At 39.9% G+C, this 20,653-nt stretch overlaps 2 protein-coding genes across 5 annotated transcripts; both read right to left on the minus strand.

The window, feature by feature from the left end:
• Window positions 1-458: 458 nt before the first annotated feature.
• Window positions 459-974, minus strand: LOC110918936. The gene has a single exon (XM_022163214.1). It carries the CDS (start codon window positions 972-974, stop codon window positions 459-461), a length of 516 nt encoding a protein of 171 aa, XP_022018906.1.
• A 6,207-nt stretch (window positions 975-7,181) lies between these two features.
• On the minus strand, window positions 7,182-17,565 carry LOC110917754. Of its 4 annotated transcripts, XM_035977185.1 has the most exons (6): window positions 17,177-17,565; window positions 16,973-17,097; window positions 16,165-16,239; window positions 13,701-14,967; window positions 8,182-8,256; window positions 7,182-7,384 (listed from the first exon to the last, which is right to left on the minus strand). In XM_035977185.1, exons 4-5 carry the CDS (start codon window positions 14,965-14,967, stop codon window positions 8,228-8,230), a joined length of 1,296 nt encoding a protein of 431 aa, XP_035833078.1. In that variant the 5' UTR covers window positions 16,165-16,239; window positions 16,973-17,097; window positions 17,177-17,565; the 3' UTR covers window positions 7,182-7,384; window positions 8,182-8,227. The 4 variants fall into 4 exon arrangements, 2 of the variants coding, with proteins under 2 accessions (XP_035833078.1, XP_035833079.1); XM_035977186.1 differs by lacking the exon at window positions 8,182-8,256; XR_002580835.2 differs by lacking the exons at window positions 13,701-14,967; window positions 16,165-16,239; window positions 16,973-17,097; window positions 17,177-17,565 and adding exons at window positions 8,975-9,099; window positions 9,179-9,546.
• Window positions 17,566-20,653: the final 3,088 nt, after the last annotated feature.

Consider the following 20,653-nt stretch of genomic DNA (forward strand, 5'->3'; position numbering starts at 1 on the left):
GAGTCTGTTAGTGCACTACATCTGTTGATTGCATCTAGGTGTCTAGGATCAGGTCTTATGTCGTAATGTATAGCATAGGGCACGAAATACGAGAAAACACGTGTTTGTATGGGTTGTATAGGCTAGGTCCGCTCATATGAACATTAGGGTTTTGGTTCGTTTTTTTGGCATGTTGGTCCGCTTATGTGGACTTGCCTGGTCCGCTTTTATGGTCATATGACACATAAGCGGACCCAACTGCCTATATATAGGAGTCGTTTGAGCGGACCTCATAACATTGTTGTCGAATTCCATGCCGAAGCTCTGCCGGTGTGAAGATTGAGCTGTAAAACGTTTCAAATCAATAAAACAAGCAGTTAGGAGGAAGAACAAGCTATATCTACTTGCATTTCTTATTATTTTGCATCTGAAACGCAAGAGACAACCTCTGAACGACTCGTTCAGGTCAGCAAACGATCCTACATGGGTTGCGACATGTTAGGACATAAGGCAGCCAAGTCGTTGGACCTCTTTGTGTACGCCTCAATCTCTGATCCTTCCATCTTCAAATCATAATACTCTATTTCCAGTTCCAGAATATCGTCCAGGTGGCAGAATTCTTCCTTAATCCAATCCTTGAAGTCGCTCCAGAGGATGGCATTCGCGTCTGCCAACCCGAGCATCTGAACTTGTGCGTTCCACCAAGAATACGCTTTCCCTTGCAACATGCCAGTAGCGTACTCTACTCGTTTGCTGGCAGGGCTTTCACTTTCTTCGAATGTATATTCGATTCTTCGGATCCAGTGTAGAAGGCTGATTGCCCCTCCAGTGCCATCGAAAGTGGGGGGTTTGCATTCTAGGAACGCCTTGAAGGTGCCCATGCGTGTTTGAGGGTGCACAGGTTGACTCCCTGATTGGATTGCTAAGGCTTCAGCAATCCGTTCCTTAATCAAGGCCGTCAGCTGACCCTGGGTCAAGTCGAGACGTCCACTCATGATCTTCACATCGAAGGAACACACGTAAGAAAGGTGTCGAAATGTGCGTAAGTGTGTAGTGACAGAAGAGAGTAAGCACACAAGGTTCAAATAGCAGTTATCACATTAACTAATGCATACCATGAACAATGTACCATGTAACTAACAAGTAGGTAATATAAACATAAACCATATCACCTAGGATGTTGAGTCTTGCACGTGGAGCGAAGCGTCGTTGTGGATCGTTGAGCACTGTACAGGTTATAGTCTGGTTTTATCAAAAAGCTTTTCCCCTTTTTAAAACCAAGTTCACTATAACCAATGGCTCTGATACCAATCTGTCACACCCCCAAAATCCACCATGCGGCGTACCACCGCTTGGAGGCGTGACGTGACGTGACCAGGATCGAGCCACCAATCATATTGAACATTATAATTAAGTAAATGAAATCAACCACAATACGATTGGTGACCAAAGCTAGTTAACTAAGTTTAGTCTAAACAGCGGAAGCATAAACGTAAATCCAAAAACATAAGTCCATAGTTTATAAGTTGAGGTTCAAAACGCAAGTTTAATAAGTTCAAAAGGGACATAACAGTCCGTACCCCACAACGACTCCTTCCTCGTGCAAGCTCCGAGCATTTAACGACCTGTAAGGCATGTAACAACGAGTCAACAACAAAGTTGAGTGAGTTCATGTTTGGTTGTTTAGTTTTATGTTGTTTCTGAAAATGTGGTTTGTCTTTCGTTGGCGTAATTGCCGTGGGGGTTATCCCGTAGTTGAAAGAAAATTTAACCAGTTCATTCTTTATTACCCAAACCATATCCATGATTAGTGGGGGCTTCCCCATGTGAACTACTATACGGTATGATATCGACTACTAATGAAAGTAAGTTGTGCCCTAAGTCAATGTCTATCAGCATTGACCCTTTGCCTTAGTCCATTAGTACACTCCCGTTCGGACGACACGGTGTGAGGTTTGTTAAACCTAATAGCGCTATTAACTAATGACCTGCTCACCATCGGCCTCGGCGATTAAGTCGATATAAAATGAGGGACTTATGATAGAGTTTTGTCTAGTAAGTTTTAAGGTTGTTGTCCTACCCAAGGAGGACGAACGTACGTAGTTCTCCCAAAGAGAATACATATTGGCATCCTACCCGAGGAGGATGGCCGTACATATCCTACCTAAATAAGATATGTAGATTCCGTTTTAATTCTTTAACCCATTCCTAAACCACCGGGAATCCCATGCATTAGAAAGTGTGTGAACTCACCTTGGTTTGCTCGGTTAGATTCTCAAATATAGCTAATAGTCAAAGTCGGTCAATCACGTCCTAGTAGGATTACCACTTAGTTTATTAGTGACTTCAAATAGAGCACAAAGTTCCTACACGTATGTATCACATAACATGCATTACTTTAACGGTTTATGCCCATATAAACTCCCCATCTATTTCCATTCACAAATAAACATACGACATTGCACATAACACTTTTATTGACACATAACAAGTTAGATCATTCACAGATAACATACTTGACATTTAGACACGCAAATTACTACTTATGTCATCTCAACTTAAATATCCGAAATTGGGCTGTTTTAGAGCATTTTAATAAAATAGTTATCTTATTTCAAAAATTCCCATCTTTTACAGAAGGTGCTAAACAATCCAAATATTATTGTGTAAAAATCTCGGGATCTGATTCATCACCAATATTTTATTAAAATTCATTTTCCGGACTGCACTCAGGTTTATCTTTTTCTGACTGCAGTCCACGGAATAGTTCATTAAAAATTCATTGTAAGTCGGATTGATGAAATTCCAGTGGGACAATTTCTACGACATCACTGTCCATCTACAGTACCAATTTCATGGTCCAACTCTACACAGAACTCAAGTTATGATAGAAAACATAATGCATATTTTCAGCAGTAAAAATGCAGCTATAGCTGCTGTTACAAAATGACACTTTAAAAATAGTAAACGAAGTCCAAAAATTACGATTCCAGTGCCATTAGAACCGTATTTCATAATACATAACTCTAGACTTCAGAAAATCAGTTTTTCGTTAAGTTACTGTCTGGTTACAGCCAACTGAAGTTGGCTGTAAAAACCAAACAGCCTACTGTTTCAGCTTTATCTTTTTAACTTGTGTTCGATTGATTCCGTTAACATGTTTAGTGATTACAACAACATCAAATATCAATATTACAAGTAGATCAGCAAGTAAATCAGTAACATAATCAAGACAACTTCAGTTTATCATCACTTCATTATGTTTCATCAATATTTCATTACAAGTTAGTTTATATGCAAGACTTTGTTCATGGTTCTTTAGTGTTCATGGATTTTCATCATCAAACAACTATTAACGACTTAAATAACATGAAGAATGAACGGATCTAAGTTCTTACCACTTCTGAGAGCACCAAGCTTCGTTGTATGACCCGTAGCACCTTTGGATGTATGTAGAATGCTTGAAGGAAGACTTGAAGGTGGTGATGGTGGGTGTGCTTGGTTTCGGCTGAACAAGAGAAGAGAGGGAGAGCTTTGGTGTGTTGTTGAGGGTTGAATGATGATAATGTGTGAGGGTCTAGTGGTTAAATAAGAAATCACCCAACACCCTTTTACCCCTTAGGTCTAATGTCCCCATATGTACATACAAATCCACTAAACTAATCAAGAAGATCAAATGGTGGGGCACCACCCATGTGACCGTAAGATTGGGGGGGGGGTATATGGTTGGGTTTCAATGGCAAGGTTACTAGTTTAGTTAGATTTCAAATATTTAGTAAGTGTATTAAGGTGTGTTATTAATTATATAATGTGTTAGCGTGTTCGGGGACCCTAACTAGCTCAGAAAAATAAGAATAACGAGTTTGACAATATTTTTGTGTTCCGGGTAAAGTCCGGTTGTTCGGTTCGGTGTTGTTCCGTTAAAGTGCTTAATTAATCCGTAAAGTGTCATACATATATATTTTTGTAACGTTTTTAATTTTCAACACTCAGGAAAACATAACGGACTATTTAATGACTTTTCTGTACATTATTAGTATGTTAACAAGTGCATGTAAATATAGCATAGAAATCAGAGAGCAGTTAAGTAATTCCACACAGTCGTGAAACACTTTAATTATCAATAATAAATTGTACGGAATACATGGAATTTTGAGGGTTGTCACACTAATGACCTAGTCATGACCAATGCTTTGATAGGAGCATTGGAGAAAGGGCAAAATAATCAGAAGCCGTCTTGTATTCGAGGTATTATCAACATTACTTTTGGGTTTAAAATCAATGGATTAACTAAACACTTGGTAACCAACGTTTTCGTAAAACTATGAACTCACCAGCCTTGTCTGATACACTTGTTGCATGCTCGCAGGTCGTTAGATATCTTGGATTTGGGAACTTGCTGTCTGGAGTAACTGGAGTGGTCATGGGTCGACTGGAAGGTTTTATGTGATTGATTTCTTGATACTATACTTTGGTTTTGAAACAATTTAACTTGGTTTACTATTTGCTTCCATTGAAGATATTGGTTTTCATTTAAACTTGTTGATGGAATTTTATTAATGATTGAGAACGTTATTTAGAAATTTGTATGGGTTCAATGTGATTAGGGGCTCATTGTTGGTACGTCACACGCCTAACAGGGACACTCCCTAGGTGGTATTTTGGGGGTGTGACATAAGCGCCTCAATAGGCTGTTGCTGCAACACGGGGGTGGCCGGTGGGCACACATCAGCCGCCGGGTCTACATTTTCATCACGGTCATCGGGGTAGACTCCCTCATCACGCACAGTCCCCGTATACTCGCTTGCGTTTTTAACCTCTGGCCCGCCGGCAACGTCGCCTGTGTCTTAAAAGAATTTTTAAACAAAAAAAAATTAGTTGCCCATCACTAAGATATCTCGCCATCATGTGGCCTTTTCAGTATCTGGCTTCCCGACGTCTGATGGCCTGTTAACATCCGAGCTCCCCACTCTTTTCTCCAACGTCTCGCTAGCTTCCAGTTGGCTGTTATCCCCCAAATTCACAGTACCCTCAACTTCAACCGACAACTGTTCTACACCACATATCACATCTTGTAGACCGTCAGCATCCTTGTAACCAGCATCTCCGCTATCTGTTGCAATCCCCCCAACGTTGTCCATAACCAGCAGGCCATCAGTGCGCTCATCAACATCACCTCCATCTGCAGCACCGCCTGTGTCTAAAAACGAAAAGTAAAAAACACATTTTGACGGTGAGCCACAAACTGCATACGAAAAAAAACGAACGGGGTTGCATGTTTATTTTTTTTCTTTCTTTTTTTACCTGGCAGTGTCACACCCCCAAAATCCACCCGCGGAGTACTACCGCTTGGAGGCGTGACATGACCAGGATCAAGCCATCAATCATATCAAACATAACATTTAATAATAAAAGTAGATAACGTAATACATCACGACATGATTGATGTTCAAAACCAAACTTTGTTTAAGTAGCGGAAGCATGTAAGTAAACCCAACATAAATAATAATGTATGAAATGTCATAAGTGTTTTATTAAGCATTCATGATCCATGCCCACAACGACCTGCTCCTCCTTGTGCAAGCTCCATAAATACCTAAGGTCCTGCAAGGCATGCAGCAGAGAGTCAACAACTAGTTGAGCGAGTTCACATAAAGTAAGTTCATAACAGTAATTTCTATGTTCATCTAGTGGGGGCTTCCCATGCATGTATGTACTAATGGTGGGGGTTTCCCATGGTCGTATGTATTACTAGTGGGGGATTCCCACGTTTATCCTTACTAATGGGGGCTTCCCATGTTTGTACTTACTAGACTATTTGCAACCATGTGTTCTTCTTAAACCGAGAACAGGAATACGTACAAGGTCACGTAGGATTTACGTGAGTGCCCTTCCCCGAGGACAGTGGTACGTGTGGGGTTTACGTAGGATTTACGTAAGTGTCCTTCCGACCCGGAAGACAGTAGTAGGTATTAGTTTACATAGGTTTTACGTAAGTGTCCTCCCGACCCCGGAGACAATGGTAGATACTAGTTTACGTAGGTTTGACGTAAGTGTCATGTCTAACCTGAGGACGATGGACTATAGTCTAGCGATTGCGTAAGTACGAGTAATTATCCATTTCCAATATTCCAACCCAATTCCCAACCCGGGAATCCCATGCCTTGGCTGTGTGAACTCACCTTGGTTTGCTCGGCAGATACACAAAAAGGGTTTCTTGAACTATGAGTGGTCAACCACGTCCTAACAGGGTTACCATACAAGTCAGGTTTTGACTAAAGTAATGCACGTATGTAACACAGCAAGTTAATACGTCATACGCACGTAGATCATGGCAAGCACAGAATTTCATATTAACAGTCAAAGCATACCACTCTTAACTTGTGCGACTCGGATGGTTGGGCCGTTGAGCTTGTGCGAGCCCAACCATCTTGTGCGATATACATGTTTAAGCCCAAACAATACCCGGCCCAACATATAAGCAAATAGTCCAAACATGTACGTAAATGGTCCATCTTGTGCTATCCATGTATCATGTACGACCAGTCTTATTACCCAGCCCAGAATACAACATACGGCCCAAAAACAATTAAACAAACAATCATGTGCGGTCCAGTTAGCCTTGTGCGAGTGGACACTTGGGCTGTCTGGCCCAGCAGCTTATTCCTTTGTGTGAGTGGCCCAACAGGAAAGACCTGATTTAACTTGTGCGATCCAATTCAAATTGTGCGATTGAATCAGCTTGTGCGACTGGACTCCTTGTACGATCAGATCAGATCGTGTATGATCTGATCTTGTGCGATCCGGAGTCTTGTGCGGTTGGTTGTGCGATTGATTTACACATCCTGGAAATCATGCAATCGGTTACACATTCAACAATTTCCAAAATTACAACAATCACTAACAGTTTCTTGTTTTATGCTTTTTCGATCAAACAAGGCAATAAAACATCTAATTCACATGAACCCTAAGCTAATCAAAACATAAACAACATACCCATTATCTTATCAAATCGTATGATTCGGTCTGATTACTAGTATACATGTTAACTTAACAATTGAGCATATCATCCGTATATGAACACACACATCAGCCGATTAACAAGCATTCAATCTAAAATCATCATCCAAATAATCCGATTCATAAAAACATCAATATATGTGTAACACCCCGCCCCGATTAGGGCTGACGTGTTACACAATTCGGTAATCAGAGACAATTAATAACTTAGTTAAAAAATAAATTCCATAGGTTTAAAAACAAAAATCCCCAAAATGGCATAACGGTCTCAACAGAAAAACATAAGTGTCTAAATTTATTGAATATAAAGTTTTATTGAACTCCTTGTTCCAACTCTAGCTTTTTTTTATCACTCTTCACACGTTTCCCCGCTTTCCCTGAGTACCTGTTTAAGACATAATAAAAGAAAACAACAAAAAGAAACGGTTGAGCCAAAAATTGCCCAGTAACGGAGAAACAATAGCACTAACACATAAATGATAGAAGCAATACACTAAACTCTTTAACGATGCAAACAATATAATACGCTGAATGATCACTGATGAATACCATAAATGTATATTAGAAATACCCATGTGAGCCACTAACAATAAACACTACACTTTGTACATTAGCTGCAGTTCCAATGCACCATTATGTAGAGGGGGTGTGGGCACTCACACCTATCCCACTACCACTAACACTTACACTTACACTCCTAGGATCGATCCATACGCCTCTTAAAACTCAATAAGTGCAATCACTTAGCACACATACAATATAGAGACGCCGTGGGCCTTTCGCACCGCCACAGATGGTGCACGTCAACTGTGCCTATGATGACGCCCTATGTCCCCATAGGTGGATATGCTCGGGTATTGAGGTCAATAAAACGATTCACTCAAGTCAAGAAAAAAATACACTAAGGCTATATCACATCTAGCCAACGATCAATAATAAATAATAAAAACTTGTGGGAACATGCGACAATGAGTAAAAAAAAAGTGTAACCTATCGCATGCGTATTAAAGGCAATAATTCAATACGAGATGTGTAACAAAAAAAATCATAGAACGACGATGGATACTACAATATTATGAAGCGAGTAAACACTTTACGCTACGAGTGACGGACCGAATATCCATGCACTATGAGAATAGAAAACAATATCATGCTAAAAGCAAGAGACCACAAAATCCGTACCTTAATTTGCAAATAACAGTAACCGTAGCTTCCAACTAATGTGACACTAGCGCCTCTCTTGAATAATATGGTGACCTAAAATATATGAGTTGGGATTAAAGTTGTGTTTCGAAACCGCTATGATTTGTTTATACTTTATACATATAATTATATATTGATAGGTACTTGTATAAAAGTACTTTACAAACTTGCCACCGTAATTAATGGACTTTTGTTTTACAATATACATATGGATCAATTATGATAAATTGTTTGGTTCAAAAGAAGCCCTCTGCTTTTTTTTTCATTCAATAGAGGTTCTAGGCTTGAAGTCTAACCTACATTATTATTATTATTATTATTATTATTATTATTATTATTATTATTATTATTATTATTATTATTATTATTATTATTATTATTATTATTATTATTTTATTTAAAAGAAATATATCATTATGGTTAAACAATAAAAGAAAGATACCCTCACAATATAACCATTATCATTCCAGTAAATCGAAAAATTGTTCAAAATCATGATCAGTTCAAAACTCAATTTAGTTCTATATTTAATTGTTAGTTTCAATAATTATAAGTGATGTGATTAAGTGTGGACTCACTAAAAAAAGAGCTGAACTTGCTGACCAACATCAAAACGAAGAGACCACTTTCTTATCTTTTGCAAACATTTGTGTGTTATGTTCAGTTCCACCATTTTGATTGCCAAAAGGAAATTAATAGTTACACATACATTATTTTTGATAACTTAGGGACAGCAAAACAACTACAATTAGCGAGGGTTTAACTTTGTTACCTTGGTCGCCAAGCGAGATACGAAAAAAAAATGGGTTGCGGCTTGACGACGAACGAACAATGCGAGTGCGTGACGGAGCTCAGAGTTTATTGGCTGTCGGTATGAGCGGGAGCGGCTGACAGAACCTAAGAGTGGTTCATGAAACGAAGTGGGTCAGTCTGAAGCTACTAAACGAAGGATAAGCGAATCAGTAACGAAGCTTACCATAAAGTCGATCAACGTCGTGGTGGTGCTTAACAGATTTGTTACAACTCCAACGAATTACAAGCGAGATGGACCGACGAGATAGTTTCGAGCCGGTGATCGGCTGCGTTTTTTTTTTTTTTTCAGCACACTTGAAGGTTTACGGAGGGGATGAATGAAGATGATGGACCGAATTTTGAAAGGGTGTTGTAAGGAAGGAACGGCTTGAATGATATCAATTAAAAGGAATATTTAATTGTTGGAAAGGATGCGAAATCCCTCAATTTACGTCTACGGAATTTTAGAAAGAATGAAGGCCCCTCATAATAGATTGGAAGTTTCGAAAAAAAAATAACAAATTATGACTCAGTGATTGAAAATAAAAAGGAATGCCGCGTCAGTTTGAATCAAGATTAGGAAAGGTGATGACAATGGTGGCTTGACTCCTTTCATATATTTTGTCTCATTCAATTTTGTTTAAAAATCTTTTTTCTATAATTCGGTCATTTTGGAGCAATCCTTTTCTTTTGCAAAACAAACTATTTTAATTTCATTTAAGTTAAAGATATAGATGGTTATGCATTTATATATATACTATATGTTATGACATGTTTTTTTTTTTTAATTCTATTGTAATAATTATATTTTAACTATCAAGATTTTAGATGTATAAATATGGACCAACGTTCGAAATACTAATTATCCGACATAGTAATATACCATACTACTTATGACATTTATTTCATTAGGGTTTTAGGTTTTTTTTTTTTTAAGGTTTCGTATATTACAATTCTACCTCCCTTAAAGAAATTTCGTCCTCGAAATTAACGTTATATGATACTGCACAGTACGGGTATTTCAACTCCCTACCCCTTAAAATAATTTCGTCCACGAAATTAGCGATGACGAATATGGTATACTATTCATGTTACACATTAACGATTCGAATAACGATAACGAAGTTGTGAACACAATTAGCAAAAGAGTCGAACAGACACACAAATGAGTTTGATACACCAAAATTTAACCATTAGGAACACTAACCTTAGGTTTCGAATAGATATGGATATTGAGAACGGATCGCTTGCTCCGATTCCCAAGTGGCTTCACGTTCTGGATGATTTTTCCATAAGATTTTGACGAACGGAAAAGATTTCTTACGCATCACGCGTTCTTGTCGGTCCAAGATAGCCTCGGGTTCCTCTTCGTATGATAAGTCCTCACGAATCTCGTGTAGAGAATAGTTCACAACATGGAGTGGATGATAATTATACCCCCGTAATAGTGAAATGTGAAACACATTATGCACGTGCGACAATTGTGGCGGCAGAGCTAACCGATAAGAAACTTCGCCGACTCTTTCCAAAATTTCAAACGGTCCGATAAAGCGAGGACTCAGTTTTCCCTTTAAGCCAAAACGTCAGACACCCCTGCATGGTGAGACTTTTAAGAATACTTTTTCACCAATATTAAATTCCAAAGCCCTTCGGTGGCGATCAGCATAACTCTTCTGTCTACTCTGGGCTTCCTTAAGTTTCTCACGAGCAATCGCAACCTTTTCATTCGTAATCTGCACCAGTTCAGGACCCTCAATCATCTTTTCTCCGACCTCGTCCCAACATGTGGGAGCTCGACATTTACGCCCGTATAACAATTCGAAAGGTGCCATATCAATACTAGCTTGCCAACTATTGTTGTAGGCAAACTCCACCAAGCACAAGTATTCATCCCAGTTTCCCGTCCACTCAAGTGCACATGATCTAAGCATATCCTCTAAAGTCTGAATAGTACGTTCAGACTGTCCATCAGTTTGCGGATGGAAAGCAGTGCTAAATCGTATCTTCGTATCCCAAGCATTTTGGAAACCCTTCCAGAACCGTGATGTGAAACGTGGATCTCTATCACAAACTATAGAAGATGGAGTACCATGCAATCGAACAATCTCACGAAGGAATATCTCTGATAGCTTACTCACCAAGTACCCTTTTTGAATGGGTAAGAAATGAGCAGATTTTGTAAGTCTATCTACCACAACCCAAATAGCATCATTCTTCATACGGGTTCTTGGTAGACCAGTTACAAAGTCCATAGAAATATCATCCCACTTCCAGACAGGAATATCTAAAGACTGTAATAATCCACTAGCCCGTTGATGTTCAATCTTCACTTGCTGACAAATCAAACACTGGCTCACATGTCTAGCTACATCTTCTTTCATACCACTCCACCAAAAATGTTGCCTCAAATCCCTATACATCTTTGTGGATCCATGGTGTATAGAATAAGGTGAACTGTGTGCCTCAGTCAGTAATGATTCACGAAGAGCGGAATCATCTGGCACACATAAACGCTTCCCACACCATATTGGTCCATGTTCATCCACTCGAAATTCAGATTGTTTTCCTACTCCCAAATTTTGTAAGACCGCCCAAAGCTCACCATCTTCTTTTTGAGCTTCCTTTATCTGAGTGATAAGGTTCGGTTCGATCTTCAGTCTAGCCAAATAACCACCAGACTCACCAACCTGTATACCAATCTCCATGCGTCTCAGGTCTGATTGAATTTGAGGTTGAACAGTCAAGCATGCCAAACCCCCAGAATTCTTCCTACTTAGTGCATCTGCAACAACATTTGCTTTACCAGGGTGGTACTGAATGTTGGCATCATAATCCTTGAGTAGCTCTAACCATCTCCTCTGCCTCATGTTAAGCTCCTTCTGAGTGAAAATATACTTGAGGCTCTTATGGTCGGTGAATATGTTACAAGTCTCCCCATACAAATAATGCCTCCAAATCTTGAGTGCAAAAACAACTGCTGCTAACTCTAGATCATGCGTTGGATAATTCACCTCGTAGGGTTTAAGCTGACGCGAGGCATAAGCAATAACCTTGCCATGCTGCATGAGAACGCAACCAAGCCCTTTCTTCGATGCATCACTGTATATATCGAATCCGCCTGTGCCAGAAGGTAGAGTAAGAATAGGAGCTGATACTAGCTTCTGCTTCAATGCCTCAAAACTCTTTTCTCGATCATCGTTCCAAGTAAATTTTACCCCTTTCCTCAAGAGTTGAGTGAGAGGTAAGGCCAAAATAGAAAATCCCTCTACGAAACGTCGATAATAACCTGCTAGACCAAGAAAACTTCGAACTTCGGTAACTGACGTTGGTCTGGGCCATTTAGTGATAGCTTCCACCTTTGATGGATCCATTGTGATACCTTCCGCTGATACAATGTGGCCTAGAAACGCCACTTGTTCAAGCCAAAAGTCACACTTAGAAAATTTTGTGTATAACTTCTCCTGGCGTAAAGTTCCTAGAACAGTGCAAAGATGGTCCTCATGCTCTACTCTACTTTTAGAAAACACCAAGATGTCATCGATGAATACAATCACGAATCGATCCAAGTACTCATGAAATACTCGGTTCATAAGGTCCATGAAAACAGCAGGAGCATTTGTCAACCCAAATGGCATGACTAGGAACTCATAGTGACCGTACCGGGTACGAAATGCTGTCTTATGAACATCTTGATCTCGGACCCTCAACTGATGGTACCCTGATCTAAGATCAATCTTCGAGAAAAACTTCGCTCCTTGGAGTTGGTCAAAAAGGTCATCAATACGCGGTAAGGGGTAGCGATTACGAATGGTGATCTTATTCAACTCCCGGTAGTCGATGCATAAACGCATGCTACCATCTTTCTTCTTCACAAATAAAACTGGTGCTCCCCAAGGTGAAACACTAGGTCTAATGAATCCAAGTTCCAAAAGTTCTTGCAGCTATTCTTTCAATTCCTTCAACTCCAATGGGGCCATACGATAGGGTGCTTTAGAAATAGGTTCAGCTCCGGGAATCAAATCAATAGTGAACTCTACTTCACGTTCAGGTGGTATCCCTGGCAATTCTTCTGGAAAGACATCAGAGAAGTCTCGAACAATAGGAACGTCTTCGACACGTGGTGTATCCACTGAGGTATCTTTAATAGCAGCTAAGAATCCCACGCAACCATGGGATATAAGTTTTTGAGCTTTTAGAGCAGAGATGATTTTAATGGATTTTCGAGGTTGAGATCCTTGATAAATACATTCAGGATTCAGAATATCACCAAAAATGACTCGTTTGGAGTGACAATCGATGGTAGCACGATGCGTGGATAACCAATCCATGCCTAGTATGACATCAAAATCTCCCATTTGCATGGGATAAAGATTCGCTATACGAATAACATTTCCGATCACAAGCGGGCAATCTTTATAGATGTGAGTAATAACCGAAGAATTTTCCATTGGTGTAGAAATGACTAAAGCTTGATCCAATAGAGAAGGCGTAATTTTAAGATGTCGGGCAATTAGTTGTGAGACTATCGAGTGGGTTGCCCCAGTATCAAATAACACATACAAGTCACGCTCACCCAAATAAATACTACCCGAAATAGTACCTAGTGAATCGATAAACAATAAGGCACAAACGATTGTATGAAAGCCATAAACAACTAAGCAAGCAAAAATAATAATACTAAAAGGAACATTTATCGAAGACGGTACCTGGAGCATTAGCAGCTTCCCCTGCAGTCAATGAGAAAACACGCCCTCCCGTAGTAGGTGGCACAGCAGCTCCCCTAGTGGTATCAGTTGGTCGGTTACCAGCCTTTGGGCATTCATTAATCTTATGCCCCATATCTCCACACTTAAGGCAAGCCCCAGTAAGTCGACGACAGATGCCTGGGTGACGCTTGTTGCAATGGTTACACACTGGAGACTGGGTAGGGTTCTGGTTACCTTTCTGGTTTACGGGTTGAGCTTGGGTTGGTGGCTGGTAGGGTTTGGTCTGACCCTGATTTTGGCTCCTTCCCTGCCATGGTCTATTATTCCTTCCCGATGACCTATTCCCCATATTGTTTTGATTATTTCGAGTAGGTGCTTGAGACGACTCACTAGTGAACGGAGTGCGGTATTCGTCTCTATTTCTCTTCCTATTATTATTCGAACCACCCAAAAATTCTTTGTTCTCCATATCAACCTTTTTGGCAGCCTTAGCGGCCTCTGCAACAGTGGGGAACGTTGACTGGATGATTGCTCTACGAATTCGATCACAAACTGCCCATTGATATTTTTCTGCTTGTTCCTCTGGTGTTCCAGCAGCTGACCCGAGAAATCCAACTAGTCGATAAAACCGATCAGTGAAGTCAGAAAGTGGTTCGTCATTCCTCTGACGGATATTGTGATACTCTCGTGTGTAAGAACTCTTATCCACGCTGTTAAAATATTTCTCAAAGAAAATAGTACGAAAATCTGCCCAAGGTAAATTCTCCACAAATGGGTCTCCTCCTCTTTCCTCCAATACACCTTCCCACCAAGTTTGCGCATCTTCTTCGAGTTTATACGATGCTAACCTTGATTTAAATTCATCACCAACTCCTAACGCCCGAAATATTTTCTCGATATGAGCAATCCAATCCCTTGCTACAATTGGAGTGGTTGCCTTTGTGAAAGATCTCGGTTTCTGTTTTATGAACTTATCTAGCCAATCCCCAATTACACCGTTTGGGTTTGGGTTTGGATTAGGGTTCGGATTTGGATTTGGATTTGGATTGGGGTTAGGGTTTGGATTAGGATTGGGGTTAGGGTTTGGATTAGGATTGGGGTTAGGGTTTGGATTAGGATTCGGATCAGGACCACGTACGGCCTGAACAAGTGCAGGCAACATAGCAGTAAAGGCCTGAGTGATAGCAGCTACGATATTTGGATCAGGCTCATTTGGTCTACCACCATTACGACGACCAGAGTTGCGTGTCTCACGACGAGGAGGCATCTAGAAAAGACATTAAGAATTTAGATAAAGCAAATAATAAGGACCTATCGCATAAGAAAATACCTAACCCAATGTCTACCCAATCCTCACGTGTCTTAATTATTTAGTTAAAGATTTCTACAGGATAGAGCCTAAGCTCTGATACCATAACTGTAACACCCCGCCCCGATTAGGGCTGACGTGTTACACAATTCGGTAATCAGAGACAATTAATAACTTAGTTAAAAAATAAATTCCATAGGTTTAAAAACAAAAATCCCCAAAATGGCATAACGGTCTCAACAGAAAAACATAAGTGTCTAAATTTATTGAATATAAAGTTTTATTGAACTCCTTGTTCCAACTCTAGCTTTTTTTTTTATCACTCTTCACACGTTTCCCCGCTTTCCCTGAGTACCTGTTTAAGACATAATAAAAGAAAACAACAAAAAGAAACGGTTGAGCCAAAAATTGCCCAGTAACGGAGAAACAATAGCACTAACACATAAATGATAGAAGCAATACACTAAACTCTTTAACGATGCAAACAATATAATACGCTGAATGATCACTGATGAATACCATAAATGTATATTAGAAATACCCATGTGAGCCACTAACAATAAACACTACACTTTGTACATTAGCTGCAGTTCCAATGCACCATTATGTAGAGGGGGTGTGGGCACTCACACCTATCCCACTACCACTAACACTTACACTTACACTCCTAGGATCGATCCATACGCCTCTTAAAACTCAATAAGTGCAATCACTTAGCACACATACAATATAGAGACGCCGTGGGCCTTTCGCACCGCCACAGATGGTGCACGTCAACTGTGCCTATGATGACGCCCTATGTCCCCATAGGTGGATATGCTCGGGTATTGAGGTCAATAAAACGATTCACTCAAGTCAAGAAAAAAATACACTAAGGCTATATCACATCTAGCCAACGATCAATAATAAATAATAAAAACTTGTGGGAACATGCGACAATGAGTAAAAAAAAAGTGTAACCTATCGCATGCGTATTAAAGGCAATAATTCAATACGAGATGTGTAACAAAAAAAATCATAGAACGGTGACGATGGATACTACAATATTATGAAGCGAGTAAACACTTTACGCTACGAGTGACGGACCGAATATCCATGCACTATGAGAATAGAAAACAATATCATGCTAAAAGCAAGAGACCACAAAATCCGTACCTTAATTTGCAAATAACAGTAACCGTAGCTTCCAACTAATGTGACACTAGCGCCTCTCTTGAATAATATGGTGACCTAAAATATATGAGTTGGGATTAAAGTTGTGTTTCGAAACCGCTATGATTTGTTTATACTTTATACATATAATTATATATTGATAGGTACTTGTATAAAAGTACTTTACAAACTTGCCACCGTAATTAATGGACTTTTGTTTTACAATATACATATGGATCAATTATGATAAATTGTTTGGTTCAAAAGAAGCCCTCTGCTTTTTTTTTCATTCAATAGAGGTTCTAGGCTTGAAGTCTAACCTACATTATTATTATTATTATTATTATTATTATTATTATTATTATTATTATTATTATTATTATTATTATTATTATTATTATTATTATTATTATTATTATTATTATTATTATTTTATTTAAAAGAAATATATCATTATGGTTAAACAATAAAAGAAAGATACCCTCACAATATAACCATTATCATTCCAGTAAATCGAAAAATTGTTCAAAATCATGATCAGTTCAAAACTCAATTTAGTTCTATATTTAATTGTTAGTTTCAATAATTATAAGTGATGTGATTAAGTGTGGACTCACTAAAAAAAGAGCTGAACTTGCTGACCAACATCAAAACGAAGAGACCACTTTCTTATCTTTTGCAAACATTTGTGTGTTATGTTCAGTTCCACCATTTTGATTGCCAAAAGGAAATTAATAGTTACACATACATTATTTTTGATAACTTAGGGACAGCAAAACAACTACAATTAGCGAGGGTTTAACTTTGTTACCTTGGTCGCCAAGCGAGATACGAAAAAAAAATGGGTTGCGGCTTGACGACGAACGAACAATGCGAGTGCGTGACGGAGCTCAGAGTTTATTGGCTGTCGGTATGAGCGGGAGCGGCTGACAGAACCTAAGAGTGGTTCATGAAACGAAGTGGGTCAGTCTGAAGCTACTAAACGAAGGATAAGCGAATCAGTAACGAAGCTTACCATAAAGTCGATCAACGTCGTGGTGGTGCTTAACAGATTTGTTACAACTCCAACGAATTACAAGCGAGATGGACCGACGAGATAGTTTCGAGCCGGTGATCGGCTGCGTTTTTTTTTTTTTCAGCACACTTGAAGGTTTACGGAGGGGATGAATGAAGATGATGGACCGAATTTTGAAAGGGTGTTGTAAGGAAGGAACGGCTTGAATGATATCAATTAAAAGGAATATTTAATTGTTGGAAAGGATGCGAAATCCCTCAATTTACGTCTACGGAATTTTAGAAAGAATGAAGGCCCCTCATAATAGATTGGAAGTTTCGAAAAAAAAATAACAAATTATGACTCAGTGATTGAAAATAAAAAGGAATGCCGCGTCAGTTTGAATCAAGATTAGGAAAGGTGATGACAATGGTGGCTTGACTCCTTCCATATATTTTGTCTCATTCAATTTTGTTTAAAAATCTTTTTTCTATAATTCGGTCATTTTGGAGCAATCCTTTTCTTTTGCAAAACAAACTATTTTAATTTCATTTAAGTTAAAGATATAGATGGTTATGCATTTATATATATACTATATGTTATGACATGTTTTTTTTTTTTTTTTAATTCTATTGTAATAATTATATTTTAACTATCAAGATTTTAGATGTATAAATATGGACCAACGTTCGAAATACTAATTATCCGACATAGTAATATACCATACTACTTATGACATTTATTTCATTAGGGTTTTAGGTTTTTTTTTTTTTTTAAGGTTTCGTATATTACAATATGGTTCATATTGCTCACCAAATCAACAACTCTAATCGTTTAAGTCTAAGCATGGAATCATATAAGCATACAACAAGAAAGACAATAACAAAACACTAACCGTAAGATAGAGGGTGATCCGATTCAAGGTATGATCTTCGAGAGAGAGGAAGGATGTTTGCTGTCGGCCTAGAGAGAGGGAACTAGGGTTTTGTGTGTGTAGAGTGTTTTGTAACAAATGAGGTGTATACCCTATACTCTAATTGTTATTCGCATAAAGGGAGTGGGCCGAATCCCCTTAATGGGTTGTCCTTGATCCGAATACAAAAGGTACGGCCCAAAGTGGGCTTGTGCGGTTGCGTTGCCTATTGTGCGATCGGTTCATACAAGCATACACACATAATATAGCATATCATGCATTCATTCATTAAAAGCTATCACGTAACATTCAAACAATCATTCACTTTCATAAGATCTCATATCGTTCACACACGTTACACCAAAGTACAAAGATCGGTTTGGAAATACGAGTTGTCACATTATCCCCAACTAAAAAGAAATTTCATCCCGAAATTTGGTACGCACTCGCTGAGGAAGCTAGGTAAGTTGTATTGTTCACTGGTTTTTCTGGGGTGTCACATCCTCCCCCCGTTGATCTGGAATTTCGTCCCGAAATTCCACAATAGTAGCTTCAGCCTCAGTAGTGGTTGCATTGGTTCCGAATAACTGGGGAAACTTTTCCGTCATCTGGTCTTCGCGTTCCCAGGTGTACTCTGGGCCACGTTTGGAGTTCCAACGAACTCGGACAAGAGGGATTCTCTTGTGTTTGAGGACCTTAACATCCCGGTCCGTGATTTCAACTGGTTCCTCGACGAAGTGCAGCTGCTCGTCGATAGTGAGTTCCTTAAAGGGAATTATGAGGGTTTCCTCTGACAGACATTTCTTCAGATTCGACACGTGAAAAACATTATGAACTGCCCCGAGTTCTGCTGGTAGGTTTAGCTTGTAGGCCACTTTGCCAATTTTCTCAATGATTTCGAACGGTCCGACGTATCGCGGATTGAGTTTGCCCCGTTTGCCAAAACGAACCACACCCTTCCAGGGTGAGACTTTGAGTAATACCCGGTCCCCGACCTGAAATTCCAATGGCTTCCTACGCTTATCCGCGTAGGCTTTCTGACGGTCGCGTGCTGCCGCCATGCGTTGTCGTATATGTGCAATCTTTTCCGTGGCGTCCACTACAATCTCTGGACCCGTGATCTGACTATCCCCCACCTCTGCCCAACAGAGAGGTGACCGGCATTTACGCCCGTACAATGCCTCAAATAGAGCGGCTTGGATGCTGGTGTGATAACTATTATTGTATGAGAACTCCACTAGAGGGAGATGCTTTTCCCAGCTGTTGCCGAAATCAATAACGCATGCCCGAAGCATGTCTTCTAGAGTTTGAATCGTTCGTTCAGACTGCCCATCCGTCTGAGGATGATATGTTGTACTCATGTCTAACCGTGAGCCAAAAGATTTGTGCATCGCTTGCCATAGCTCTGACGTGAATCGTGCATCCCGATCCGAAATGATAGAGGTGGGCACCCTGTGCCTCGAAACAACTTCTTTAAGATAAACGTCTGCGAGAGTGGAGAAATTATCCGTTTCCTTTATAGTCAGGAAGTGTGCAGACTTGGTGAGTCGATCCACGATCACCCATATAGTATCATTCCCATGTTGGGATCTGGGTAAGCCTGTAACAAAATCCATGGAAATTTCTTCCCATTTCCATTGTGGTATCTTGGGTTGCTGAAGTAGGCCCGCTGGTTTCTGATACTCTGCCTTGACTTTTGCACAAGTCAAGCACTTGCTGACGTAGGTAGCGATGTGGGCCTTCATGCTAGGCCACCAATATGTTGTTTTTAGATCGTGGTACATTTTATCCGACCCTGGATGTACCGAGTAGCGAGACTTGTGTGCTTCGTCCATCACAAGCTCTCGTAAACCGCCATAAAGTGGGACCCCAATACGCCCCGTTACAAAGTAGGCGCCGTCTTCCTTTTGTTCCATTCGTTGCCTTGAGCCGCGTAAGGCTTCAGCCTTGACGTTTTCGGGTTTTAATGCTTCTATCTGAGCAACTCGTATCTGTGCAGGAAGACTGGACTGAATAGTGAGTTGCAAAGCTCGTACACGCCTAGGTAGAGTGTCTTTCCGACTGAGGGCATCAGCCACGACATTGGCTTTGCCTGGATGGTACTTGATGGCGCATTCGTAATCGTTCAGAAGTTCGACCCACATTCGTTGACGCATGTGCAAATCCTTTTGCTTGAAGATATGCTCGAGACTCCTGTGATCAGTGTAGATAGTGCACTTGGTACCGTACAGGTAGTGTCGCCATATCTTAAGCGCAAAAACAACAGCTCCCAGCTCTAGGTCATGCGTCGTGTAGTTCCGTTCGTTTACCTTAAGTTGGCGCGAAGCGTAAGCAATGACCTTGTCGCGCTGCATTAACACACATCCAAGACCCTGGATGGATGCGTAACAGTATACTACGAAATCGTCCGTGCCCTCCGGCAATGAGAGAATAGGCGCGCTGCAAAGCCTATCCTTTAGGTACTGAAAAGCAGTTTCTTGTGTATTACCCCAACGATAGATAACACCTTTATGTGTCAGTAGTGTAAGCGGCTGGGCAATCTTTGAGAAATCCTTGATAAACCGTCTGTAGTATCCCGCCAAACC

This window comes from Helianthus annuus, chromosome 9 (assembly GCF_002127325.2).
Source record: "Helianthus annuus cultivar XRQ/B chromosome 9, HanXRQr2.0-SUNRISE, whole genome shotgun sequence".
Classification (NCBI taxonomy): Eukaryota; Viridiplantae; Streptophyta; class Magnoliopsida; order Asterales; family Asteraceae; genus Helianthus; species Helianthus annuus.